The sequence below is a fragment of the Branchiostoma lanceolatum genome, chromosome 4 (assembly GCF_035083965.1).
Source record: "Branchiostoma lanceolatum isolate klBraLanc5 chromosome 4, klBraLanc5.hap2, whole genome shotgun sequence".
NCBI lineage: Eukaryota > Metazoa > Chordata > Leptocardii > Amphioxiformes > Branchiostomatidae > Branchiostoma > Branchiostoma lanceolatum.
The window spans coordinates 11,942,032-11,969,568 of record NC_089725.1 but is presented as its reverse complement, the minus strand read 5'-3'; the positions used below and the strand labels follow the sequence as shown (position 1 = coordinate 11,969,568).

Below are 27,537 nucleotides of genomic sequence, written 5' to 3'. Positions count from 1 at the left end.
GGTACAGGCGATCACAAGTTTGCAGTTTTTATTTCTTTCGTTCATCCAGTTTTATTGATTTTCATAGCTTTGTAGCAAGCAAGGTCAAGAGAAATGGGCTATTTTATGAAGGAAACGTACTGGGTATCTGTATAGCTTCATAGAGAGGTAGTGTAGACAAAAATTGGCGATAAACGGGAGTTGAAACCCAAGTTGAAAACCGTGACAATGGGGAGGGGTAAACAGCAGAACGGTCCCACCCAGACCCAGACCGTTGATGCTAACGGCAGAGACAAGACAGTGACGAAAGCACGGCACCAGGACGGAGGGAAGCCGGAACATCTTGGACTTCACGCGTGGGTCGTTTTTGCTGCTATAGTGGCGCTTACTCTTGGTACAAGATTCTACAAATTAGAGGAACCTGATCATATATGGTAAGGATGACAACAAATTATGGCATGAGTAACAAATAATAGTTGCATATGTAAGTTGTAACGTTTATGGTAGCAAAGAGATCACTTTGTGGTTTTGATTTGATTTTGAAACACAAATATACAGATGTAACCGGCTCCTTACTGGGCGCCCAGTACGGAAACCGTGGAGAAAATGCCGCCGATACTCGGCCCCCAGTACGGAAGGAAGTTCCGTACAAGAATTCCAGTACGGAACGGCTTCATTCCAGTACCGAAGCTTCGTCAGCGCTGGACGTCCAGAACTGAATTTGTTTCGGTACTCGGCTTCCAGAGCTGAACTCCTCTCGGTACTCGGGTTCCAGTACGGATTTGCGTTCCGGCTAGGTCAAAGATCATTCAGTACTGGTTACCCAGTGCGGAGGTCATTCAGCACTGGATAACCGAGTGCCGATTTACGGATGTAACGGGTTCCGTACTGGATTTACCAGTAAATAGTGACTCTTCAGTACTGGAAGCCGAGACCTCAAATTATGTCGGAACTGGGCGTCCTGTACTCACATTCTATACGGTAATGGGATGATCCATTGTTTGGACCGACTGGACAGTTTTGGATTCAGTTGTCTGTACATTTTAATGCTTGTACATACTAACGTTTAGGTAGTACTGCTTTGTTCCTTGGTTATGGACATAGATTTTGGTAGGTATTTAACAGTGTACGTTTTCTCCCGATAAAGGCACAAGCCACAAGGATATGTTGTCGTCGTTGAAACGTAACAGAATGTGATACTGTATTTTTTTTTCTTCATTCGAATGTTTTCCAAACAATATAGCTTTGAAGTGGGGAAAAAAGCATCGAAGAGATGCAGCCCTGAAAATAACGTTAGACGCTCGTTAGAGTCTCAGCACTCGGTTTCCAGTCGTGAAAACCGAGGACTGTACTGAAGCTGCCCAGTACAGGAAGTCTAGTACTGAGAAAGTCTCAGTACTGGAGCTCCTGTTCTGACGACCACTTCCGTACTGGTTGTCCAGTACTGACAAAGGAGGCAGTTACATGTACATTTGTATATTTGCTTTTGAAACATCGCTTCCTATCACAAGAGCAGCACAAACGAAAAAAATTGGGACAACCAGTCGTGTACTGTAAATTCATTTGTTTTTGCAGCGACTTATTGTTTGTGAGAGACGGGAAAGGGAGATTTGCGCTGTGTTTTAAGTTCATGGTTAAAACAATTTTGGTTGTGCAGTAGTAATACATTCAATGGAAACACATATATTCATGATGTGAAGAGTTCATTGCAAAAACCTGAAAATAAAACCACCACAAACATTTAGACTTTGCTAGTATGTCCAAACTGCATTCTACTGGTCTTTCTTTTTCATTCATTTTTTACAATATTGTATCAGTTGAATTTGAAACTATCTTTTGTGTTGTTTCTAGTTGGGATGAAACTCATTTCGGAAAGATGGGCAGCTACTACATCAATAGGACATTCTTCTTCGATGTTCATCCTCCCTTGGGAAAGGTAGGTAGTTAGCTTCGTAGAGTAGTTTATTTGGTTCAAAATGAATTGCTTGTGCCATCAGAAATTTACCTAGTGTACTAACTGTGTTTTTTGTTTTCTGAATGTTCTTAAATTCTAGTCACTAATTGTTGCATTCATCACAGAACAACTTCAAGAAGTGTGGACTTTGCATTTAAATCATATCATTCAGATACCCGATTTCTAGCTTAATCATGAAAGAAAGCTAATTTAATTGTACCTTGACCATCTATGAACAAAAGCCTGAATTGGAACAATTGATAGATGACGACAGATCTAGAGTCGATAGGTAATATGGTGACACTTTCGTGTCCCTTCTTTTTTCTAGATGCTGATAGGACTCTCGGGGCACCTGACTGGCTATGATGGTACTTTTCCCTTTGAGAAACCTGGGGACAAATACGGAGAAACCAAATATATTGGCATGAGAACTGTGAGTGTCTAAATGTGTTTTATTGAAATTGTACATGTAACAGACAGAAGGTTTGCCTTGCTGATTATGTTGATATACTACTGTTTTGACACTTGTACATGGGCTGTTGTATTTAAATCACTTAGCCAGTGCAACAGCCTAATGTGTTGTGTTGGGAGGTTGTTGGTCATACCAACGGCTTTAAAAATGGAACATGCACTCGACTCTCAGCACTTGTGAGAGAGACACCACTACCAGTGGACAAGCTATGTGGCCCCAGGACTACAGAAAGATAGATAGGCACCTCCCTCTACACACCAAAAGGTGTGGGAAGGATTTTGACATTTCAAAACTTGAAACACTTGTAAGTTGCTGTTGCCTGTATGTCTTGTAGTTCTGTGTGAGTCTGGGCTCCACTGTGGTTCCCCTGGCCTTCCTGACAGTGTGGGAGCTGACATGGTCTCTTCCTGCTGCCTCTCTGGCTGCTACTCTGCTGCTTTTTGGTAAGATGTGAGAACTCAGATTCACAACACCTACTAGTATTTATTTCTGTATGTTGTGCTTTGCCCGCTGTATGTAGGTACATAAAAAGGATATTTTCTGTTCACATTCCAACAAGTTCAGTGATATGTTTTTTTTTTTTTCATATTGGTAATCGTTACCTTTTGTATTAATTAATTTTGCAGCAAAAACATATATCTTCTGTTGATTACTGGTATTGACAGGTGTTGATATTTTATATCTTGATAGGCTTTTATTTTTGACGTATTGTATAATTTTTCTACATGTTGCATCATGTTTTGTTTTCTTTCTATGTCACAAAATAGCTCGACCCTTTTGTTGCACCGATTCACAGTTATCTAACATTGAATTCTTTGCTCTACCACAGACACAGGTTGCCTTACCCTATCTCAGTACATCCTCCTGGATCCCATCATGCTTTGCTTCATCATGGGTGCAGTCTTCTGTCAGTCCAAATTTGACTCTCTCAAAAACAGGTGAACGCCGTAACATGCTTGACAAATGACAACTTTCTCCATATGACGGACTTTATAAAGTAAAACGCTTCAAGCGTAAACATCATTTATATTACTCACACCACCTTTCATAAATTGAAAGCAAATAAATAAGATGGGAACAGACTGTGGTTTTACCATCAGTCAGTGGGCTGTTTTTACCGCCACCCACATAATTCAAGAAAAAGACGCTCATTTTTTGTGTGGATTGGGAGTTATTACAGATGAGTATGGCTTCTAACGTTTTTCATTATGTGTCCCATCCCTTGACTCCAGACCATTTTCCATGTGGTGGTGGGTGTGGATGTGTGGAGCAGGCTGCTTCATTGCGCTGGCCTTCAGCGTGAAGTTTGTGGGACTGTTCATCATTCTGTGGGTGGGGCTGAAGACTGTCAGTGACCTGTGGGACCTGCTGGGGGATTTAACTTTACCGCTGGTAGCTTTTTTTAAGTACTTTTATTTCTTGTGTTTGTTTGTTTGTTTGTCTTGGTGTGTGTTCAAGATTTTCCTGCTTGCCTGGGTCCAGGTTTGTTCCTCGGTGGAGTTGTAACCAGAGACTGGTAGGATGGGAAGGTTGAGCTGGCCTCCATTCAAATTTCTTCCCCAGGCTGGCAGGAAGTGAATGTTGGCACATGATCATAAGACAGGAACTCGAGGATGGCATGTGCCCGAGAGTGGAGAATGTAAAGTGTGAAATGGACAAGGTTGTGTTATGATTTTTGTAAAGATATTTCACGGAGGCATGAGATCTTCGATTTTTTGTTCTGTGATGGAATAATTTTCCAGTTCCATACTAGTATCTGTGTAGTAGGCAGGTACAGCCACCATGCTGGCATCCCTCTTTGCATTTCAATGGATCATACTATTCATAGATCAAGTGTACACTGCCTTTTTGTGTTTCATCTGCAAGTTTTCAAGTACATTTTGCACAACTATTCTTTTGTTAGACTTGAGCTATAGGCATTTCATAGTAGTTATTTGAGAGGGTCGGAAGATCTTTGAATGTCTGGAAATGCTTAAGATATGATTTACTAAAATGCAAATAGGGACACCGACATGGTGGTGGACACAGTGACGACATCACATAGAAATGTTCCATTGTTAGGTCTCAGCCTGTGCTTTTGTGTTATTCCCAGATGGTTGTTTTCAAACACTTCCTGGCAAGAACCATGTGCCTTATAGTCCTGCCAGCAGCCATCTACGTTACCTGCTTTGCTGTTCATTTTCACACATTGTACAAAAGGTGAGTACTATTTACTAAGTTTATATATACTACCAGTTATCAGACCAAACATTATTAGTAATAATAGTAGATTCAGGAGTTTTCTGTACATGAAAAAAACTTTCTTGTGAAGATTCCAGCATCTACTATAGATCTGTTAATCATGACGACTGTTATTCATTTCCAGTGGCTCAGGTGATGGTTTCATGAGCTCAGCCTTTCAGTCTACGCTGGAAGGGAACAAACTTTATCAAGCAATTATGCCGGAAGGTGAGCTGGTTTAAACATTTTCATCTCTCAGATCGAAAATCTTATTTATATGTCTTGCCAGCGGTTGACCTCAAAAAAGGCTCTGGTCAGCAGATTAAAGCTAATGTTGGTCGAGTAACCAGAAACATAACATTTTTTCCTTGATCCAACTTTTGGAAGTCCAGCATGATTGCAGACATCATTGCGTCTTCAATACATGGGTTGTTTTAGTACATAAAGCAGTCATGATTTTAGCTTGCAGTGTACAGTACATATTATGTGTTATGTATGCCCTCTGGTTGGTCGCAGATATAGCGTATGGTTCCACCATCACTCTTAAGAACTACCGGCCTGCGGGCGGCCTGCTCCACTCCCACTGGCACCTGTACCCTGAGGGGCTGGGGGCGCAGCAGCAGCAGGTACAGATCTTTGTTTGCTCGTTCTTAGATTTGCAATAACCACATACTTGTTGGAGATATTGTGAAAGAAAATTCTTCACAAATGCAGGTTTTATTGTGTCAAAACCGTTCCTCTTAGGAATCTGGATACAATGTATTTGATTGTTCTGCCTTTCCTCAGATAACAGCATACACACATAAGGATGACAACAATTATTGGATCATCAAAAGATATGACAGAAACCCAAGTGAGTAAAAGTTACATATTCCTGTTGATTTTTGTCACATTGCCTTCAGCTGGAAATGGCATTAGGGGTATTGTTGTTTAGGAGTCCAATTTTTTTTGTTGGCAATTTGCAGCTAACTTTGAAAGACCTTTTGATGTTTGTTACCAAACCATCGATTCGTTTAGATTTTCAATGCATAGACTTAAGTCAGAGGGTTACTATATTCCTTTTGTTGATTCAACAGTTCCTGAGGACCCTATACAGTTTGTGAAGAATGGTGACCTGGTTCGACTGGAACACGTGGCGTGAGTCATCATATTCAATATTCATGTTCCCTTCCCAGTATTTCTATCAAAATTCCATTTCACATTTACAACAATTCATTTTTTTTCCTTGAGAACTTTGTAGAGTTGAACTCATTGTAATACAGCTGCTGTGATGTGTCTGCCACGGGCCTGTGTTATAGCCAAGAGTGGTCATACTGGCTATACAATACAGATACAAATACATGCAGCTGTCTTTTACCATGTTGTCATTCACAACATTTCCTTCAGGTTAGTTTGTGCCACTTCTGTTGTGTTGTAGTTGAAATTGGCTATCTCAAAAGTTAGCTCTAAAATTCACACTCAAGGTATGTATATATGTATATGCCATGCATAATCCTGATGCAGGACCATATTCTTTCCTCACCTGCAGGACTCGGAGAAATCTCCACACACACCAAGAACCTGCTCCTATCACAAAGAGACATTTCCAAGTCACGGGGTATGGACAGGTGAGGTACCACACATCTATGCTTTAAACATATAATTGACATGTTTCCACATTTACTTCTCATTGAGCCTTGTGAGCCATTCAGCCAATGGGCTACCATTGTTCGCGATGTGTGAATATGAATCAATAAATAAACTATTACTAAGCAAGGATGTTGCATTGTTCATAAACCATTAAACCTGTCCTCAGAATGGAACAGGAGACATAAATGACATCTGGAAGGTGGAGGTCGTTGGAGGAACAGAGAAGAGCAGGATCAAGACGGTCAGGTCCAAGGTCAGGTTCATCCACTACATGACAGGCTGTGCCCTCCACTCACACTCCAAGACTCTCCCCAAATGGTGAGGTTACCTTGATGATAGCTCCACTGCTACCTTTAACCTGCATGTTCACCTACCTTTGTCAAGCTTTCCTGATGACCATGGTTTCAAGAGTCGAGGCTAGCTACTGTAAGTTCATTTGCGGTACAGAGAAAATCAAGAGTTTGCTCTTGTGATGCAAAGCTGAACAATACATGTACAAAGATGTAGTTTAGAACACAAAGAATTGGGACCTACCCAAAATTGATTAAAAGAAGTCATGAAACCTATTTACCAACAAAATAGATTGGACAGAGTCTGGACGGTCCAAGTCAAGTCTTTGTCAAGGAATGAGTGATCCACCACTTCAGGGGATTTCTCATTCCTTGACAGAAAAGGTAGTTGGATAGTCACAAATGTGTCCAATTCTTTGTAATTTGAATTACAGTTCACCTTCAGGAAGTTTTCTACTTAACACAGATGAACAGCTAAATGTTTGCTGTTTGTGTAAGTTAAAAGATCCTTCATTATACATGTAATGTATAAACTGTTCAGGTAGACATGTTGTGTTGCTACCCTAGGGGCTGGGAGCAGCTGGAGGTGACCTGTAACCCCTTCACTAGGGACAAGAACAACCTGTGGAACGTGGAAGATCACATCAACAACCAGCGTGAGTGCTGCCAGGCATAGCTTTAGCGTTTAACCTTTCGAATGCTGCAGCTGTCATTTGTCATAGATATGAAATGTATAGCCAACATTGTGCAAATGACATTGGTTTTGATGTGTTGCTGTTGAATAATATAGATCTGAAAGTAGACTAACAGTTAAGTCAGCATGCTGATGGCTGAAAGCATTGACTGGTCACTTTTATTTGTGGCAAGTTGTGATCCGAAATTCATGAGTCCACTCAGTTATCAAAGATACCATTAAAAGCAGGTTTAGAATTGTCTTATTGGTATTATTAGAGAATATGTTTTGTTGAAAAATTACATTAATTTAGCACTGAAAATTCTCATTCTACATATTCTTTGCTCCCTCAGTCCCCAACGGTACGTTTGCGGTGTACCAGCCATCTTTCCTAGGGAAACTGCTGGAGTCTCACGCAGTCATGGTGCAGGTCGGTAATGTCAGCAGGATGTGCTTGACGTGTTGTATTGTGCTGAGTCATCCTATCTTAGGCTGTCTACATATGGCTAGGTCCCATAAATTCTCTTAACATTTACCTCCACATATGGAGATTTGGAAATTAAAGAACAATACTACTGTCAATTTTTAAGAGTTTGAAGTGGTTTTATTTTTGCGCTTATCACAGTGACCTCTCCACTGTGAATTCATGACACCAAGAATATGCGTTTCCGAAATATTACTACTGTAGTACAGAATTATTTCAACTGTGAATTTAAGATGCTTAGAAATACTCCTTGTCCCTCCTACCACAAAATAAGACCACTGCAAAAGTAACTGAATTTACAGTTCACTACAGGCTCCACTCCCAAGGTGTTGCCAAAAATGTGTGCAAAATGTGTTTGAAAGTTAAAACTGTACATTTTCTCCCCTGTAGGGAAACAGTGGTCTGAAGGCAAAAGAAGGGGAGGTTACATCACAACCATGGCAGTGGCCCCTGAACTACAGGGTAAGCTAGAACCTCTTCTTGTTACTACTTAGTATTTTAACAAGAGTTTGAAGACATCAGATCTCCATGAAATAAACTCAGGTTTGAACACACATGTACACACACACACACTAAAAACAATACCTCCATATTTCATGGCGGATACGATATGACCCATGTATAACAAAAATGCTAGTTTATCAATGAATCTCATACAAAGAATAAAGAAACAAAGACTTTTTTGTGGACAGTTGATAATTATTACAGCTAAACATGTTAAATGAAGCAATGTAACTTTAAGTTTGGGCTGCATACTGGTACCCAGTACCAGTACAATACAACAAAATCATTTCTGCTTTTTTTTTTTCATAGGGACAGCGATTTTCAGGAGTTAATGCAACAGACTACAAAGTGTATCTCCTCGGGAATCCTGTGAGTAATATTACTGGCTATATCAATCAAACCTTTCATACAAATATGCTGCATGTTTTCTCTTGACAATGATTATTGCAGCTAACTTTGTTTGTCTCTTTAGAATAAGATTTTTTATCATTAGCTTTCCTTGTATATCTTTACCTTTTATTTGTATATTTTTAGTATAAGATCAAACTGATGTATCAGAATAATCTGTCAGCTTTGTTGTCATCCTTGTGGGTTTAACGAGGCATGTAACATATTTTGTGTCATCAGGTTATCTGGTGGGGTAACCTAGCCTTGCTGGCAGGGGCTATGCTGGTGTTTTTAGTGGAGGCTCTCAGGACACAGAGGGGGTTTGTGGACCCTCCACAACTGGCAGGTAAGGTTCCTACTCACTGAACTACAAGCTGTACATTAAGAATGGTGTTTGTACATGATCAAGAAATATACTTTGTCTTCAGGGTAGATGTTTTGATGAAAGTAGACTGTTTTAATGAAAGTAGACTGTTTTATTGGAATTATAGTTGTGTATGATTTGTATTGTTTATGGATTGGAGTCTGTTTTCCATACATGTTTGTCAAGATAGTATGGATTGCTAAACAATAGCATGTAAGGCATGTCGATGAAGATTAGACATCCAGGTAATAAGATACGCCAAAAAGCAATTACTCAAACAACTGGATATGATTTTGGAAACGGTCAGACGTTTCAAGTAGCATCCACTACTTTTCGTCAGTGACTGTGAGCAAGATCAGTTGAACAGCAGGTTTATAACCACGAACTATGAATTGATATGCAAATAAGGAGAAGACAAATTTTTAGATAGTCCAATAGAAAGCGAATTAGACAACTCAAGACAAGGTTGAAGTAAAAGGGGACAATAGCTCCTATTGTTTTAATATAGGAGCTAAAGCTGGTTTGCCCCCAAGGCTATGTCCCAAGTGCCAGACAGTTCCACCCTTAGCCCTCCTTTCCTGTTGAGGGTTGGATTGTATATCCTCTCATATATTGCCTCCCTTACTCCACGTTCGAACCAGCGGGGTTCGCGGTCAAGGATATCAGTGGATTCGAGATTGAACGAGTGCCCCTGGTTGTGTTTTAGGTGGTGGAAAATGGCCGAGGAGTAGCGGTTAGCGCAATGTTCTTTGTACCTTTCATTAAGTGATCGGCTGGTCTCTCCGATATAAGTGTTGTTGCAGTTGGGTTCTTCACATTTGAGTCTGTAGATGACATCGGTCTTGCTGCCTTTGCGGGGTCGGTCTTTAGGATGTACCAGTCTTTGTCTGAGAGTTGATTGAGGTTTGAAGTTGGTGGCAATGTTGAAGTTTTGGAAGATCCGTCGGAGTTTTTCGGACACTCCTTGTACATATGGAATAGTGATGTTGGTCTTGTTTCTGTTGGTCAACGGTGTACACTTAGGCGTTTTCTTGGACTGGTCAGATGGTTTGAGGGCTTTGTTGAAAGTCCATCTTTGGTAGCCACATTTGCCCAGGGCACCTCGGAGGTGTCTATGTTCGTCTGTTTTGGCCGTGTCTGAGGTGATGATGTTGTCTGCCCGATGAAAGAGAGTTTTTATAACTGCCAGTTTGTGTTCCAAAGGGTGGTGAGAATCACAGGCCAGATACTGATCGGTATGGGTCGGCTTCCTGTATACTTCGAACTGGAGGCGACCATCCTTCTCTATGATGGTTTTGGTGTCTAGGAAAGGGAGCATATTATCTTGACTCGACTCCTGTGTGAACTTGATGTTGTCATCTATCTGGTTGATATGTTCAAAGAAATCATCAGCTACTCTCTTCTTTAGTCTGCACCAAGTGTCATCTACATAACGGAACCAGTTGGCCGGGGGAGTGTCCTTGAAAGTACTGAGGGCTTTGTTCTCAAATTTCTCCATGTACAGGTTTACCACGATGGGCGAAACTGGTGAACCCATAGCACAGCCGTGCAGTTGTTGGAAGAATTGTCCTTTGTAAGTGAAGTATGTGCACCCCAGGCAGAGGTCTAGCAGTTTGCATATTTGGTCCACAGATAACTTGGTTCTGTCTGCTAGTGTGTTGTCAGCTTCTAAGGCTTCCCTGACTACTGAAACCGCTTCTTTGGGGGGGATGCAGGTGAAAAGAGAGCACACATCATACGAAGTGATGATATCATCTTCGTCTAACTGGATGTCTTTGATTTTGTTTACGAAATCTGCACTGTTCTGTACATGGTGTTGAGACTTGCATGTAAGGTTTACTTACTTACAACTGTTAAGTGAGCTGACATTTTTTCCTTTTTTTTTTAAATCCTTGTATACTTCTTCTTGAATCGTCTTTCAATCAGTTTCTGCATAATGTCTAAAGATGCCTTTGCAAAAACATCTAACCTTTAGAAGTAAGCATTTGGACACAAGTGTCCTCTCAAGGTAAAGACATTGTCTTTGCTGTTATTTCAGAAAAAAAGTCTGGCACACTCTCAGCAGCGAGGTGGATGGCTGCAGGCTGGGCCCTGCACTACCTGCCGTTTTACTTCATGGGGAGGGTGCTGTACTTCCACCACTACTTCCCAGCCATGCTTTTCCAGTCCATGCTCACAGGTACACACCTCTAAAAACTGCTTACCAACATATTTTGACAGTTTATGTCTTAGAAAAGACAGAAAGTCAATTCTTGAATTCCTTCAAAAGATGCAGAAGTCATCTAGAGTTGTTTTAATGACAAGTTCTTTTTTGTTACTTTCACTATCATTTGAGTGTCCATAGTACAACATGCAGTTCTAGCAAACATCACTAAGGGGTATTTCACTGACATGTAGATTGTTAAGTTTCATGGTTGTGACAGTCTGAATGTCTTTTTCATTCCAGCTATCATATATGACTACTTTCTGCAAATTGTGGAGCATAAAGCACAACCCGAAGTCTACAGAAGAATACATCAATGGGGAACAGCTTTTATTTTCATTATTCTATTGTACAGGTAAGAAATCCTTGCAAAATTGATGAAAGACTGCTCAAGTTGTAAAGATGGTCTAAGGATTAGGATTATGAATTCATTGTTAGTTTATCACACCTCCTGTTGTAGAAGGACATTCAAGGGTGTCAACATCCCTAACCACAAGGATACCATGCCACCTGGCTTACTGAAGTTTGTAACCAATGTGAAATATAGAGTAGTAGTGTTGGTATCTACTTTAAATCTTAAAATACATGTGGTGGATTTATATTCCACAGTTTTTGCGGTGATCAGTGATGTACTCAGTGCCCACCGAAAACTTTTAAAAGCTCTGAACACAACCGGCAAAATTGATTCCCCTTGAATCTAATTGTATTTATGGTAACCGTTATTGTCCTGTAATTTTTTTCAGCTTCTACTTGTTCCACCCCTTGTCCTACGGCATGTTTGGTCCCCTGGCGGACAACGAGACCAGCCCAATGTATGGGCTGAAGTGGATGGAATCATGGGAAATATGACAATGGAATCATGGGAAATATGACAATGGAATCATGGGAAAAATGACAATGAAATCATGGGAAATATGACAACAGACTGCAGATGTTGCATCATTATGATCAGTGAATTTTATGAAGCCTGAAGTTGAACTGTCAGCAGATACTTGTATAGACAGAAATAACGTGTAAAACTCTTACTATGTTGAGTACGATTACAGATCCTTCATACAAAGATAAGGATGTATGTTTAGCCTGTGTTTTTGTGACATAAAAATTTTACAATATTCCACAGAAATTTGTTGCATTTAAGATATGTGACTGTATCATTGTGAACTAGCTTTAAATCATGTAACGGCTGGTTCAGACAAAAGAAATATTTTTGTCTTCCAATCTATATGTTAGAAATCAGCATGACATATACTAGTATTTCTACCTCTCTGTGTATAGGCTCCAGCCATAAATAGAAATTGAAAACGATATTTTTTAGAGGTGTATTTTCTGTAGATACAGTCTGTCGAGCCTCCCTCTGTATATTATGAAAGTATCTGAGGTGATCATGTATGAAATACACATACATATTTGTGTGCCATCGGATATTGTTAGCAATAGCGAGCCATCTCACTTCTATTATTTCTCACTTTATAGGCTTCACAATTCTTAATGTATGGCTTTTGTCATATAACAGGAATACTGTCCACACTATGTTGACAGCTTTCTTTGCACTTTTAACTTCAGATTTACACAAGTAAGGCCAACTGTAACAAAACTGTTGTAATGCCATACAAGGTTCTCCTCTACATGTAAGTTATTGTATTGAAAGTAGAGGCGAGTAATGATAACTATGAAACTGACTTCTTTACTTGAAGTTTAGTTTTATCTATTTATTTAGTCCTGGTGCTGAAATATCCCATATTGCAATAAAGTGTTACTTGTAGCCTTTATGTAGTTTCTGTTTTCTATATATTCATGACCTAACGTTATATCTTTTTTTAGATGATAGATCAGCCATATAAAAAGCTATTGTTAGAGTTTAGGTTTCATTACCTTCACCATGAAGGTTATGTTTTCAGTTACTGTTTGTGAACAACATAGCTCAAGAATACCTGGGTGGACATTTAGTATGTGAGTAGGTCTTCATGAGACCTCAAAATGTTTACATTTTTGGCCCCCTATAGACTTTCAACTTATCACTCCCTTGGGATAGCATAAAGATCAAAATCTTCAGCAGTATTTGCAAGGCCAATTTTCCCTTTAGTGGATGGTAGTGGTGTGCCCTCTGGCAGTTTGAAAGTGAAGTGCTGCATCAGGGAGGTGAAGAACAGGAATAGCTCCATCCTGGCCAGCTGTTCTCCCAGGCAGGCACGGCGTCCTGTAGAGGAATTTGAATATAAATACATTCAGAAGAGGACAATCTTAAGTTTATGTTTAAGAAGAATATAGAAGACTAAAAGATGGCTATATCTATGTTCAAGGAGGTGCCTTGAGCATGTTAAAAGGGAAGGGCTTAAATAATAACACCCCCCCCTTGTAAAAAAATACCCTGCTATTGAAACAGTAAGGAAACATGCTGCCCTATAGTATGAACAAACTGAACAAGAACATGGGTATGAATGTAATGGTGAAAATTTTCTGTTGACCTACCAAGAGAGAATGGAATAAAAGTGTTCCCCTTGTTGAACTGACCCTTGTCGTCCAGAAATCTCTCGGGTTTGAAGGCGTCAGGTTCAGGGTAGACCTCAGGATCACGTAGGACTGCCCAGAGATTGGCAAAGATGAGGGAATCCTTGGGAATATCATATCCAAACAGGGAGGTGTCGTTGGATGTACCGTGAGGAACCCCAACAGCGGCAATGGGATTGATTCGTATAACTTCTGCGATGACTGCCTCTGTGTACGGTAACTGGCTGCGATGGGACAGGGATGGGGTGACGTCCTGTCCGATGGTGCTGTCGATCTCTTGGTGCAACTTCTCTTGTACGTCAGGGTGTCGCAGCAGGTACAGGAGTGCCCAGTGCAGGGTGCTCGACGTCGTCTCTGTTCCAGCTAGAAACAAGTCTGCTATCAGGAACTCCAACTGTCTGTCTGTAAACTCACTATCCTCCTCTCCTTCCCTGTTCTTCATCTCTAGGAGGAATGTATCAATGAAGTCTCGGATATCATTGGGGTCAAAAGTCTTCTTGTGCTCAGCTATGTCCTCCCGTAGGGCGCCAACGCTGATTTCAACATTTGTCACCTGTCTGTCAATGGCTCTCTTGACAGCAGGAATGTGCCATGCCCACGGGAATAAGTCAGCCATTCCACTCAGCCGCTGGTCTCCAACATTCTGGTCAAAAGCCTCCATGATCTTCTCGAATTTCTCATCGTCGTACTCAAAGCGTTTGCCAATCACTATGGAGCAGATGACATCACCTACTGCGTTTTGCAGCATGCGCCTGGCGTTGAAAGGCTTCTGTCCCTTTTTGAGAATCTCCTCTCTTAGCCCTTGTGATTCCTCCACGATTTTCCCCTCCAGGCTGCGTTTCCCGAAACCGAAGTCTCGGAGGCCCATGATGGTGAACTTGCGCTGGTGCTTCCAGAGTGGTCCATAGGGGAGGAGAATTATTCCTGCACAAAAACAACCATGCTGTCAAAATAGGGTGATGCATAAAATTGCATTGTCATAACACATAAATAGATTAAAGTAAAAATGAGTAAATGAATACTGCACTTGAAAAAACTATCCAAACATTGTGACACAAAAACCATAAATTCTGCTGCAGTACCAGGAAGGTCCCCAGGTGGCCCAAAATGGAAGCATTTCTTTTTTGTTGAGACCTTTCTTCATGCCAAAGTTCATAACCCATCAATAGCTTTTGCTGTTCCACCACAAGCACAACCATGCTAACAAAAACATAACCTTCTTGGCAAAGGTAATAACCGTTATTACTGAGTGAGCACTTCTGACATGTACTGACATATGCTTTTCTTGATATGAACATGATCGACATCCATCTATACTAGCTATAGCCCAATCTGCCACAATCTAGGCACAATGTCCTGAAATCCATTTTGTAATTTGATACAACATAATGAAGATTTATTATTACCATTGTCCAATTGGCCAGTCAGTTTGAAAGAGTAGAAAACAGGTCTGTCAGAGAAGTCTTCCGCCTTCTTCACCAGAGCCTCGTGGACCGCTGAGTAACTGTTGAGAACGACAACGTGCCTGCTGCCCAGTCGGAGGTAGAGGACTGGACCGTACTTCTGTCCTAGTTCCATCCAGGACAGGTGTGGAACCTACAACAAGAGACAACATCAACATTTCACAATGTATCTACATGTATATAGCTACTAGCATAACCGCCCTTCAGCATAACACACTTCGCAGGCATGCAGCAGTTTATATCATACCGAACGACCTGTCACATCTAACCTTTGAACCTTATCTACCTTCCCATAAATGTAACTTATTACACTATACATGGATATTCCCCAAACAATACGCATTAACCATAATGTTTATACTTCCCAAGTTCCCATAATCCTTTGCTACAGGGAACTTGGAGGTTTACGATAATGTTGTTAAACCATTTGATTTTGAATTGACAAACTAGGCTAAAGTCCCTTGAAATCTTGTTCTGTATTGCCCCAGTGACATGTATGTAGGGCATATGATAATAGAGGAAAAACTGAACTTAACAATTGCTTCCTGGGTGGTATGGAAAATAGTACTGTAAATGCAGAAATGTTCGCAGAGGTTTTATGTTAGCGGTTTTCGTAGCCGCAATCCATTATGTGACTGTAGCGCTTTAACTATCGTTTCAAATGCAAACTTAAAACCACTGGGAACACTACATTTTCTCCCTACCGCGAAATTCAATAAATCCCTGCAAACATTCTGCATTTACAGTATCTTGTATCAGAATCAATACATACTGAGGAAAACATGTTGCTCACACTCCCCAGCAAAGGCAGTGTCCATGGCCCTGGTGGGAGGTTGGGTTGTGCCCGGGTCCTGAGGTACCAGTAGGCCAGCAGGAACACAAACCCCAGGATAAGGCAGGTCTGGAGATTCAGATAGGTAAACAGGGCCCACACAGACATCTTCTAGGTACAGTTACAACTCTTATAAAAGAACTGAGAAGTAGACAATGTTGTAAACCTAAGGCATGTACAAAGGTTCTCCCTTTTCTTCCTGACTGCTATACCCCAAGTTGTTTCCCAGCAAGTTCCTTTTTCCCCAGCAGCTGACCTACATGACCTACATTCATGGGATCATGGGATCTGCACCTGGGTCATTGCGTTTTAGCCATCCTTAAATGGGAGGTTCCATTGTCGTTGTAGGGGGCAAAAGGAGGCTCCTTTTTTCTAAAACTTGCTAAGTCTGTGCATGTATACTAAGTTACTAACTTTTGAATGATGATAGAATTAATTTTGTTTGTTTGTTTGTTTGCTTTTCTGTCTGTCTGTCTGTCTGTCTGTCTGTTTGTTACAACAGTGATTGTTGTAAGATTGTATTATAACCATAAATTGGAAAAATCATCCATGGACTAACATGTTATAACATTTCCTTTATTTTAGTACCTCCTTGAAAATGGAGGTATTGGGTTTAGTAGATTGTCTGTTTGTTTGTTACCTTTGCCAAGAAGGTTATGTTTTTGGTGCCGTTTGTGTGTCTGTGTGTTTGTGAACAGCATAACTCGATCAAGAAGCCCTGGATGGATCCTAATGATAAGTGGGTAGGGGTCGAGAAAATAAGTCAAGATCATTAATGGGCCCCTGGCGGCTTTCCAATGTAAAACTGCGGAATTTCCAGTTTTGATATCTCATGTTCTGGACATGCTGTGGTCGTGCTTTTTGCATGATAAAGGAGGAAACTTTATAAATAACGCATATGAATTCCGCAATAGATCTTGCAGACGTATGTTGTGTATGCAAATGAAGGCATAACTTGCATAATCAATACATAATAATCAATGACAAATTACTATAATTCCATAGCAGAAAATGATGGGAATTCCATACTTGCGGCTTTACGAAGCTAAGTTAAGGTGAACTTTATTAGACATAAATCAATCAAATCAGGGCCTTATTTACATGATTTATGAGAAAATGCTACAATAGCCTTCTTTGCTGAGATAAACTTTCATACTTTGAACAACTGATCATTGGGGACAACATGATCAATTAAGAGATTTTATCAAATGATGACATTATTTGCATAATTAATGGCAAACGTCACTCGAAAAGATAAACATCATTTGGCGAAGGTAATGGTTCGTGAAAACATGAGATGCCAAAATGAGAGAGAGAATATGAGTTATCAAGATGTAACAAATATAAGAGAAATGATCTAATGTAATCAGCAGTGATCATGTTTGAAAATTATGTACTGGAGGCCAGACCTTACGTGAGAGTTCTGAAATATGTGTCACAAGTTAGAAAAGTTAGAAAGTCTGGCATAACTAACTTTCGCAGCCTTATGTCATTCATACTTTTTCCAACAAATATAGGAAAACAACTGAAGTGGCCGAACGATAAAGTTACAGTTAAAAGAATATTATGACAAGCGTCCAACTGATTTCTTTTATTGTTCAGAGTGAATTGCTTACATTAGATTTCAACATTTTTCATTACACAACGAGCCTGTGTCACACATATGCTACGTACTAAAATGTTATACACTGTCCACAGGTTTGACATATACAAGGTCATAATATTCATTACTGTCAATGTGAGTATGTTCTATCCATTTTACATGTTAGATGTACAAAAACAGTTGAAATGTTGAGTTTTTTGTTGTGTTTTTTCATTACGGGATTAGAGCCACTTAATATATATTTTTCCAATACTATGCGTAAGTATATAGTTTTGCATTTCTTTCGTCATTATATCGTAACAACACTGTAAGAAACATCAGTCAGTATCATAACAAGTGAGATTTTCTAATCTGGGAGATATTTGTTTTGAATATTTGATAATCAAGCTCAGTAGTTTCAATCGTGTTTTTTTTTAAGATTCGTCTATGCCCGAAGGCTAATTGCAAGTGACAAAATGATAATTAATGTACATTTACAGCAAATTTGGAAAAATCTAATCCAACGACATTGTGCAATTCTATATCATAATTGTGTTTGGCTTGACTTATTTTGCATGGGAAGCTGGATCATCTAGTGTCAAGCCGGCTTTGCAGGTTTTCTGGGCGGCGTCGCCGTTTATTTTTGCAATTGGGGGGAGCGCTGATCAATTCGTGATTTTCAATATATCGGGGCTAGGTTCTTTGCTGGACACAGATATTCTAGTATCCATCACTATCACATGTATGATATAATGTAGCTTGTCACAGAAACTATTTGTGACTGCTTTTGACATCATACAGACGGTTTGTATCTAGGATAACTCTAGTTATGTAGTAGCCTGTTAGCTAGATTTGACCAAGGAGCTTTTATCGAAAACTCCTTGTTCTGACGACCCTGTCTGGCGTTCATATTGCATTCTCTGAAGTCTATTGTTGACAAGTATAATATAATATAAAAAGCCAACAATCTACAGCTCTGTTCTAATGGATTATTACACAAAACGTCTGACGGACCTCAGTCATTCCCGCCAAATGCGATCATCCTGGGAACGAGCAGACATGACGTAAACCTCAAACCATCAGCATTTTTTCCACCTTAGTAACTAATATATAAGATGGCCATGACGTTACTTTTACAAAATATCGCATCGCAATTTACAGACGGCAGATAGAGTAATCTCCTACGGACAGGTTTTGCCCATGTTCTGTTGGTCCATAGCCTGTTGCATCCCTTTCTTCATGGTGGCGCCCACAATGCCGTACACCTGCACCCAGCCCTGTCTGACGCCAGGAGTCAGCTTATCGCCCAGGTTGGTCTCCAGCGTGTATATCAACGCCGCTCCAACAGTCTGGAAATGTTAAAGGTATATTTGTTAGAATCTTTCCCACTCCTTTTGGTCACCCTCATTAAATCAGGACCCCTATCGCTCCACGTTGGCTCTCGCGAAGGGGCCCTGATCTTCAGCGCCGGTAGACATGGTTCTGGCGACGTCACCACCAAAACAGCTTCAGCCAATCAGAGGGTTTGCTTCCCCTCATCTGGCGCAAAAGGATAGCTCATTAATTATTCATGCACAACTGTCAGTAACGGTGCCAGAACCATGTCTACCGGCGCTGAAGATCGGGGCCCCTTCGCGAGAGCCAACGTGGAACGATAGGGGTCCTGATTTAATGAGGGTGCTTTCGATGTGTATCAGTCAATACTTTGAACTGACGATGATTTTAATGTCGATGAGGTTAATATCTATATATTCTATGTTACGCTGTATACTTGCTATCTTTGATAACTGCTAAAACTACATTTCACTTTGTATCAATCTGTATCAACGATTTTAACTCGTTATAATGTTCAAACTACATTCAGCCTATTGGCTGCCACTGTGGAACATTGTGTTTTGATCAAATACATAAACCAACGATAATTTAAGGCGATGCCCAAGTTCCGTTTCTATAGCCCTTGGGTCACACTCAGTGTGCTAGCCGTGGCGACAACGGGCGTTTTTGCTTGAGATTACATATGACTAAGAAGGGATAGTATATGTAATTTCAAGCAAAAACGCCCTTCGTTAGTCGCCACGGCTGTCATTGCTAGCATTTACAGCAGGGGGTGAGTGCTAGAAGTACCGAGTACAAAGCTGAGACTTTTCCATTTATAGGGTGTATGGTATGACCCGGTCAGGGTTTAAACTTCCCATTTCATCGATACTGCAAATTCTGCCAAAAGTAGTGTGTAGCAACACGAGTAAATGCTGCCCAGTGAAGGAAAGAAGCCTCCGAACATTTTCCCACATGGTAGTACAATGATCGTTTATGAGGTCACATAATACATTATGATCGCACCTTGACTACCGTCAACGCGCTTTCTTTCACGCTTAATTTGGTATCATGAATCCTTGCCTAAAGTTTTTTTTGTACATTTGACATGTACAAATAAGCTATGATTGCATTGACCAAGTGCTGAGATAAGGCTTGCAGGGGGGCCACTTAAGTGTGGGCATACATATGTCAACAGCCTCGGTTGCTAATAACTTTCATGCCATTAAACACATCGAGGAAGGGGGAAATAAAGACACATTTGGACGTCGACAGGATAGTGGGCATAGAGTCATAAGCATGTTTCAAGATCATACCCAAAAAAATGTTCGTACGTATAATTAAAAAAAAACTTGAAAACTGAGGTTTATGTGTCTTCTATTTACTGAGTTACAACGTTATTGAAAAGTATACCATTATGCTATTAATGCAATATTGATTGAATGAAAAAAAATTGAAAGACGGCAATTCAACTACACCATTGCGTTCACTGAATGATTGTTTAAAATGTGAATATCACGGCAGTACTTACATCGAAGTAGCTCGGTTGCACGCCGTACTTGTAGTGCAGCGCCCCGAGCTCTGTCAGCACGGGCACGATGGGAGACAGGTCCCCCAGGTTGTCCACGGCGGCGCCCACGGCCTCCATCACCCTCTCCCCGTGCGACCGCATCCGCTGGTCCTCCCGACTCAGCTCCCTCCCCTCGTCCGCGAAGTAGAACAGTTTCTTCAGATCCGGGTCATCCTCGAATATCCTGGCCACGACGGTTAGAAGACAAGAAATCGAAGATTTCATACCTCCGTGAAATATTTATGATTAGAGTTTTTGTAAGAAAAATTTTACAAAATATATCACAACTATTTTCAATTCACACATTACACATTTCACGCTCCACTCTCAAGTGCCATAGGGTTCCTGCCTTTTTGCAATGGACCAACGTTTACTTCCTGCCAGGCTGCCGATCGAAGAATTTTGGAAAAGAGGCAAGTGCAACCTTCGCATCCTAGCTGCCAGTTTCTGGTTACAAGGCTCAGCTCAACTCTAAACATCAACACACCATGACCAACACCCACACACACAAACAAATAGACCAAAACAATACTTCCCTTTTCACGGACGTAACAATATTAGCATAATTAGATTATTTGTTGTGTTGCAAGGATTATGAGCTTTTTTCTGCTTCAAAACATTTCCCACAGTCATTTCTTTTTACAAAATGTACGAAAAAACTAGAGCTCATTTACAAATATCTATTGGCAAAAGTAAAAATCACTTTTATCTTCAGAGTAGTTGCTCATGCTCCACTATTCACAACGCAAAAAAGGCCAACAGTCGTGCAGAGTAATAACAGATTAAGGGCCACTATTGGATTTTTGTTAAACCCCTCACTGCATAACCTATATCTCTCACATGGAGGCACATGCTTCAGAAGGACCTTGACGAACTGGGGATTACCCTGAAAGGAGCGGAAGACATGGCCCAAAATCGCACAAAATGGAGGATGCTTGCTGCCCAATGTGCCACTTGGCACGGGAGGATCTAAGTCTAAGTAAGTCACTGCATAACCACCTGTGTGATCTATGCAGGCTAAACGGGGCCATCTCAGGATACGTCAATTATCTGTACTCTCACCGACCGGTCGGACAGATTAAAGCGCACCGTACGGATGAACTAATGAAAGACAGTTCAATAAATCGATCGAACCTCGGCCCACAACAAACGAGAATGAGGTGAAGAGAGCCTGCGTGCAGTGGATGTACGGTGTGTTTAGGTCAGTGTGTGATGTATTCTACAAGGTAACAAGTACCGGCTGCTGCGGTAGATCAATACAGCGGTGTCTTTTTACATTTTAAAACAAACCTTTGTGAATTTCGATCAGTGCCTACAGCTTTACTATAAAGCTATCTAAGAATAGTATTTACATCCATCTGAAATGCTGTAGACAGAGAACCATTTAACTTAAAAATCCATTTAACTTAAAAATCACATTTACACATCAATTCTTACCTCTCATTATATGATGAACTTATTTTTTCGAAAATCAGGATTTCCATTAACTTCTAGAAGATTGATAATAAACTCTTTGTCGGTCCTTTTTAAGTTATCAAAACGTAAACCCCTTTAATTGTGCTCAGTCTGAACACAATGATTAAGTATGTTTCCTGAGCTTACTTCATGAAGAGGTCTGCCCCCCTCTCGATCGGGTCCTGCGCTAGGACCGCCCAAGTCTCCTTGATGCCGAGGACCTGTTCCTGTGTCAGCGGGCCGCCGTGCTCGCCTCCCGGCTCCTTCTCTCCTCCGTACCCGTTCACCTGGTCCGTGCCCTCTCCCTCCACTATCGTGCCCATCGTATGCTGCGGCCGGGAAGAGTCAAGGATGTTCCGGACTGTATGTCTCACCTTGTCGGGGACTCAGACTCTGTGAGAGGATGGAGAAAGTACAGGTTACGGTCAGGTCAACTCACATCACGTGCTAGGCGTACCGTATTGCCTGACCTGATCCGGACAACAGACCCATTCTACCGCCAAGTTCACACCCTGAAGAGAGCAGATAAACCACTGACAGGACACGTGACATCGTTTGGTGTCAGAAAACACTTTTGTATATTCCGCACGGCAGTTACATCAACAGTGCCGAGGTACCTTTAAAGCGCGATAAGGCGAGAGTAATCTAGGCCGTATATCCTTCCACGGTGTTGCCAGTCCGCTACACGTGCGCAGAATGAGGATACTCCTCCGCTAGGCAGGACGTTTCAAAGTTCACCTTCAGACAAAATAACCTGCCGTGCGGCTATGATATGCGTGCTTTTGATGATGATAAAACGCTTTCCAATGCACTAATATGTTTGAACTGTGTCAACAACTTCAGATATAAATTGCCTCACACAATGGCGTGGCCGTTCAAACAATTCCAATGAAAGGCAATTGATTTCTTGAACGCGTGACAACTGTGGTTAATTGTTTAACGTAACAAGATACAGTATGTATCTGTCGTGCCAAATTAGCACATCTGCCATGCCAACTGACACCCGTCATCCTCTAAACCGCCATGTGCATGCTCTCTATTATGCAAACATCAGGCAACGTTATCCTCGCGATTACCCATGGCAAACTAATGTTCCGCAGAGATCTTCCAGGGGGTAAGTAGGTTTATGAAAATATATACAGTTGTCAACCCTTCTATACGTAGATGAGCGTCAAAAGTCGGTGGGATTTTAAAGTGGAATTTGAATTAGATGACAGGTCTTCAAACTGTCAGAGCTGAATTCTTGCCTGTGCATCAATTTTACTGGGGCTGTTGAACTATATTCCTGTCCTCTTATGTCGTCACTATCAATGGTTATTCCAGTTTGGCCATGTTGATTTGATAATATGAATGGCATCCTCTGGAATCCCCAAAACTGATGCGAGCTTGTGAATAAAAAAAGTTGCCTTCATTATAAGATCTACGTGGTCAGGAAGGTTGCAGAAATGACTACACACACAGCGAATGGCATACATCATGGATGTTCATTTTTGTTAGCAATTTCACATCCTCTTCTTTGACTTTGGTCATCTACGACATTAGTACCATTTTCCGAAATATCTGCTTGCAATTTACAGCATATATTAGTTCATTTTGTAGCTGCTTTGCATGATTTACAGTATGGTAGAAAACCTTTTATTTTATTTTTGGAAATGGACAAAAATTGATGCGCGCGCAGATGTCATTCATATAATCAAATCATGATCAACATGGCCTTGGGGGTTGTTATAGGACGATTGTCACTTGGCGGTTTTTGCAGGTAACATCTTTAGGGGCTCATAATTACTGATTAATATCTTGCAGCCGCTTTAGGCTATTCCAACTCAAAGTTGGATGGGACTTACCCAAAGTCGTTAGGACCGTACAACAAGAGCCGGGGGACTCCATAAACTTTCTCCAACTTTTGATCGACAGCTCACGCTTTCTATCTGCAGGAAGTGACGTCATACAAGCAGCGTATTGCCCATTCCTTGACAAAGACTGGTATTGTTAAGCATAAATTTCTTTGTCTTGTAAATTATAGTTTAATTCTGCTACAGAATGAATCTTATTTTCAAGTAATGAATTGTATGTTTCACCTCCATCGGCTAGACTGCACGTCATCCATGGCTTTGAAAAGTTACGGGACTCTCAGTTACAGTAAAGTTCTAAATTATTGCGCGGCTAGTAAGACTAGTAGGCGTGCCCACGTAATCGATCATTTTGCCAAAGCAAGTAAACTTTATGGATGACAACCTCTGCAGACTCCAAATTTAATGTGAGAGCGTGGAAAAAAGATGCAAAAAACAGATGCCTAAATTTTCACAAAATAGACACCATAAACTTTGTAAGAAGACGTGAAATGACAAGACATGGTATTACAGCCATCAAGCCTTTTGCTCCTAAGAAGTTCACAAAGTGACACTAGTATGGTATCCTACTTCTTAGAAATAAAAGACTTGTAGTAACTACCACACTGGTGTCGATTCTACAGCTGCCGAGCTAGTTTCACTTCTACAACTACACTCATGTCTACCTCACTAGTGTCACTTCTATAGCATATTCAATATTCAAGGCTACCAGTACCACATGAAATGTGTTCCCATATTCGGCGCTTTCATGAAGTTTTCATTGTCATATTGACCATCTCCGGAAGCCGGGAACAAAATAACTTCTTTTTTTTTCGAAAAATCCATCCGCGCGTTGATATCATCCATAAAATGTACTTGCTGTGACCTTAACGGCTAAAGGCGTTCTCCATCACCGTTCCAACTAACAAGATTTCTGAGGTGAGATCGATAGCTTGTTGATCCATCGGCATTACTGATAAAACCTCCCTGATGAAGAATAATGGACGAATTTCAATGCAGAACCGCTGAATGTCCTGTAAGATTCCCGTAGAGTTTAAACCCAAACACCTTCTGAATTCATCAGCTGACGAACTTATGCAAAAGGCGATTCCATCAATATTGATGAAGGCTTTGAAAATGGTAATATAAAGAAGAGGAGACTTATCACAACACTGATTATGCCGAAAGGATGGTACTAGCGATGGCCTAAGAGTATAGGCCTGGACTACCGCAGTTTTACGTAGTGGTAAACCAGGTCAGAAGAGTTAGACACAACATACGTGTGAACCAAAATATCAATCATCAGCTGCGTCTAAAACAGCATTGCTTTTTTAAATTCAGTTGGAAAGCATTAGGACTGTGGTACATAACAAACAGTTCCAATAAGTAATCCAAAACGAAAGAAAAACAAAGAAACCGTCTATCTCACGAAAAGAGGTCGCTGGCATAATAACTACATGACGCAGAGCATGACGCAGGCATTACCCGGTCCTTTGTACATCCAGCACTGTAATCTTTCCTAATCAGCGATATGTATTGCGGGGAGTTCGTTTCTCAATGACACTTTTGTAATGAGATGTAACCTGGAATCCAGACCTTTGTCAGGGCCCTGGCAGACCAGCTCTTTGGCACCAGGTCCAACATGCCCCGAGGAAAGTTTGCCACAGACCCCCTGGAAGGCCTTGTGCAACAATGCTGTTAATTGGATTCAGACAGGCAACATCATAGAAACCTTAACAGTACCCGGGAGTTCCAGCTTACAGCCCTGGGATAGACTGGTAACCAGGCTAAGTGAGAGGTTTTTACTACGTCCAGTGATCATCCTAATCTTGGTTCAACCCTTGATTGCACTCGCCCAATCCAATACGCCGGTATCTATTGGAGCTGGCGTCATCAAAACGATCGTTCGACGCTATTTATAGTATCATTGTTTCTATCACCGATTATTAGTCATTGGTAATTTTACCACTTGTGCATTTGTAATGTAGCTGATAAGATGACTGGACAAATCGTGGATGGGGGTTGCCATTTCTACAGATATAGATCAGGGAATTTTAAAATGCCATAGTGCCGGGTTGACACTGAATGGCTTGAGAGATGGAATGCAAAAAGACGACATGCTTCATACATATTACCTAGCAACTGCGCCAACCTCAGCTGACATGTTGCTGAGCGCAGATTTTGTAGGTCGCAGATTTACAATGAAATTACAAGACCTAGCTGATAGTGTTTTTTTAAGTAGTATTAAAGGACAAACGTTCATTGCTAGTCACCAATATTCATATGTGAAATAGATTTACAAAGAGCGGGTATGCTGCTGTCGGAAGGTCCTTAGTAGATCAAACATCCGCCATGGAAACCATGGGAACGGTCGAAACGCATTTTCCTGAATACGTGCGTGTCCCTGCCTTAAGCTTGCCTAGAGGTAGACAAAAAAACTCACCACGTAAGCAGCCAGCTCACCGTCTAACAAGACAAAGTAGAGTCTTCATCACCTACCGTCTCACCATGATCTCAATCTCCACCAACTTCAAGAGCGCCACGTTCTGGTAAATCGCAAGCGTGAAGGCTTCGGACATAGACCCTACGTTAACACACAGTAAGGCGTCAATACCTATGCCGGTCATCAGAATACAGTCCAGTGATAAGGATGGCTGACTCGCTACTGTGTAATGACGGTTGAATGAGTGATGGGCACGCAGGCGGAAACCCTCCAGTGGCACCGATTGGGAGGACACGGACACAGTCACGTGTCTCGGAATATATTATAAAGTTACAGAATGGAAAATTATCTACTGTTACTAGTTAAGTTTGAGCTAAGATCAGCAATCAGTAAAATTAGAATTAGCGCCCACCCTCTGGAAATTGAGAAAGGGCGGTACAAAAAGTTACCTGTGGGGGAAAGATTTATAAGAACTGTATGCCAAAAGCGGTGGAAGACGAAATACATTTTATCTCAAACTGCCCATTTAATGACCAAGAAACAAACACTCAGACTTGTTCAAATAGCAAGATACAGATTACACGACTGAAGTCGTAATAAATCCATATACATATAGTGGAATTCTTACAGATTTTGTTACAACGGCGCAGAAGAAAATGGAAGTTGGCGTGTGTCTTGAGTCAGCATGTGCCGAGTAATGCCAAGGACATTATAATGTCCTTGGTAATGCTTAGGTCACATTCCCAAGCCGGGGCCCGGCCGGGGTGTCGGCGAATACACAATTTGTCGTAAGGAGTAATTTTTAACGTTTTTTTGTCTTTAGTTGTCTTTTATATCATATTTTTCGTTCCCGCAAGCTGCCCGACCGGGCCCCGGATTGGAAATGTGACCTAAGCATTATTCAGTACAAACGAGGTACATGTGTACGTTTAATCTGCTGACTCATTCGTTACGTTGTTCTCTGAGTCAGAATGTAAAACTTACTCATCCACTTTCCTACAGCTCAGGCAACTGTGACTGAATTCCATATGTCCGTATCATTTCCCAATTGGTCGATCATCCAGCATATCATTAAAATTCTGTGAGTTTGTGAATTAAAAAGTCATCCCCATACGTCGTTTAAAGGTTCGTACGGTAACCAGCAAAAAGAATGGGTCAGGATCTAAGTCTAATCAACTGATTTCATTCAGTGTTGACGTATCATGTTTTCCAGTTTGATGATTACTTATTTGATTGATTCACCGCGGGTGCCACATATAGATGAACGCGTTGGATTATATTCTCAATCTTACATAGGCTGTCGAGAAGGGATGGGGTTTGTCGTCCGAGTTATTTGATAGTCAAATCGATACTATACAATTTGCTGGGTACATCACATAGTG

General features: G+C 41.0%; 3 protein-coding genes across 5 annotated transcripts; 1 reads left to right on the top strand and 2 right to left on the bottom strand.

Annotated features, from left to right (window-relative positions):
- Positions 1-7: 7 nt before the first annotated feature.
- LOC136432610 (protein O-mannosyl-transferase 2-like) lies at positions 8-12,926 on the top strand. Its single transcript, XM_066424014.1, has 21 exons — positions 8-413; positions 1,831-1,915; positions 2,262-2,366; positions 2,740-2,848; positions 3,235-3,343; positions 3,638-3,797; positions 4,498-4,604; positions 4,771-4,853; positions 5,142-5,251; positions 5,412-5,478; positions 5,702-5,762; positions 6,154-6,232; positions 6,421-6,572; positions 7,112-7,200; positions 7,571-7,647; positions 8,092-8,163; positions 8,515-8,574; positions 8,833-8,938; positions 10,995-11,135; positions 11,403-11,514; positions 11,903-12,926. Exons 1-21 carry the CDS (start codon positions 208-210, stop codon positions 12,006-12,008), a joined length of 2,196 nt encoding a protein of 731 aa, XP_066280111.1. The 5' UTR covers positions 8-207; the 3' UTR covers positions 12,009-12,926.
- Positions 11,473-16,292, bottom strand: LOC136432612 (cytochrome P450 2J1-like). Its single transcript, XM_066424019.1, has 4 exons — positions 15,903-16,292; positions 15,074-15,263; positions 13,629-14,591; positions 11,473-13,356 (listed from the first exon to the last, which is right to left on the bottom strand). The coding sequence occupies exons 1-4, from the start codon at positions 16,068-16,070 to the stop codon at positions 13,175-13,177; spliced, it is 1,503 nt and encodes a 500-aa protein (XP_066280116.1). The 5' UTR covers positions 16,071-16,292; the 3' UTR covers positions 11,473-13,174.
- A 2,148-nt stretch (positions 16,293-18,440) lies between these two features.
- On the bottom strand, positions 18,441-26,398 carry LOC136432613 (neuroglobin-like). 3 transcript variants are annotated; one of them, XM_066424021.1, is made up of 4 exons: positions 26,212-26,398; positions 22,031-22,276; positions 20,390-20,612; positions 18,441-18,893 (listed from the first exon to the last, which is right to left on the bottom strand). In XM_066424021.1, exons 2-4 carry the CDS (start codon positions 22,204-22,206, stop codon positions 18,726-18,728), a joined length of 567 nt encoding a protein of 188 aa, XP_066280118.1. In that variant the 5' UTR covers positions 22,207-22,276; positions 26,212-26,398; the 3' UTR covers positions 18,441-18,725. The 3 variants fall into 3 exon arrangements, with proteins under 3 accessions (XP_066280118.1, XP_066280117.1, XP_066280119.1); XM_066424020.1 differs by lacking the exon at positions 26,212-26,398 and adding an exon at positions 22,501-22,627; XM_066424022.1 differs by lacking the exon at positions 26,212-26,398 and having other exon boundaries at positions 22,031-22,491.
- Between the last annotated feature and the right edge of the window lie 1,139 nt (positions 26,399-27,537).

Excerpts from the sequence above, each read along its gene's own strand:
- LOC136432610 (XM_066424014.1), top strand. The coding sequence starts at position 208 with ATGGGGAGGGGTAAACAGCAGAACGGTCCCACCCAGACCCAGACCGTT. Across the intron at positions 2,849-3,234 it reads TGCTACTCTGCTGCTTTTTG|ACACAGGTTGCCTTACCCTA; the intron begins GTAAGATGTGAG and ends GCTCTACCACAG. Across the intron at positions 3,798-4,497 it reads GGGATTTAACTTTACCGCTG|ATGGTTGTTTTCAAACACTT; the intron begins GTAGCTTTTTTT and ends TGTTATTCCCAG.
- LOC136432612 (XM_066424019.1), bottom strand. The coding sequence starts at position 16,070 with ATGTCTGTGTGGGCCCTGTTTACCTATCTGAATCTCCAGACCTGCCTT. Across the intron at positions 15,264-15,902 it reads TGAGCAACATGTTTTCCTCA|GTTCCACACCTGTCCTGGAT; the intron begins GTATGTATTGAT and ends CTCTTGTTGTAG. Across the intron at positions 14,592-15,073 it reads GACTGGCCAATTGGACAATG|GAATAATTCTCCTCCCCTAT; the intron begins GTAATAATAAAT and ends GTTTTTGTGCAG.
- LOC136432613 (XM_066424021.1), bottom strand. The coding sequence starts at position 22,206 with ATGGGCACGATAGTGGAGGGAGAGGGCACGGACCAGGTGAACGGGTAC. Across the intron at positions 20,613-22,030 it reads GGGGCAGACCTCTTCATGAA|GATATTCGAGGATGACCCGG; the intron begins GTAAGCTCAGGA and ends CGTCGTGGCCAG. Across the intron at positions 18,894-20,389 it reads TGCAACCGAGCTACTTCGAT|ACTGTTGGAGCGGCGTTGAT; the intron begins GTAAGTACTGCC and ends TAACATTTCCAG.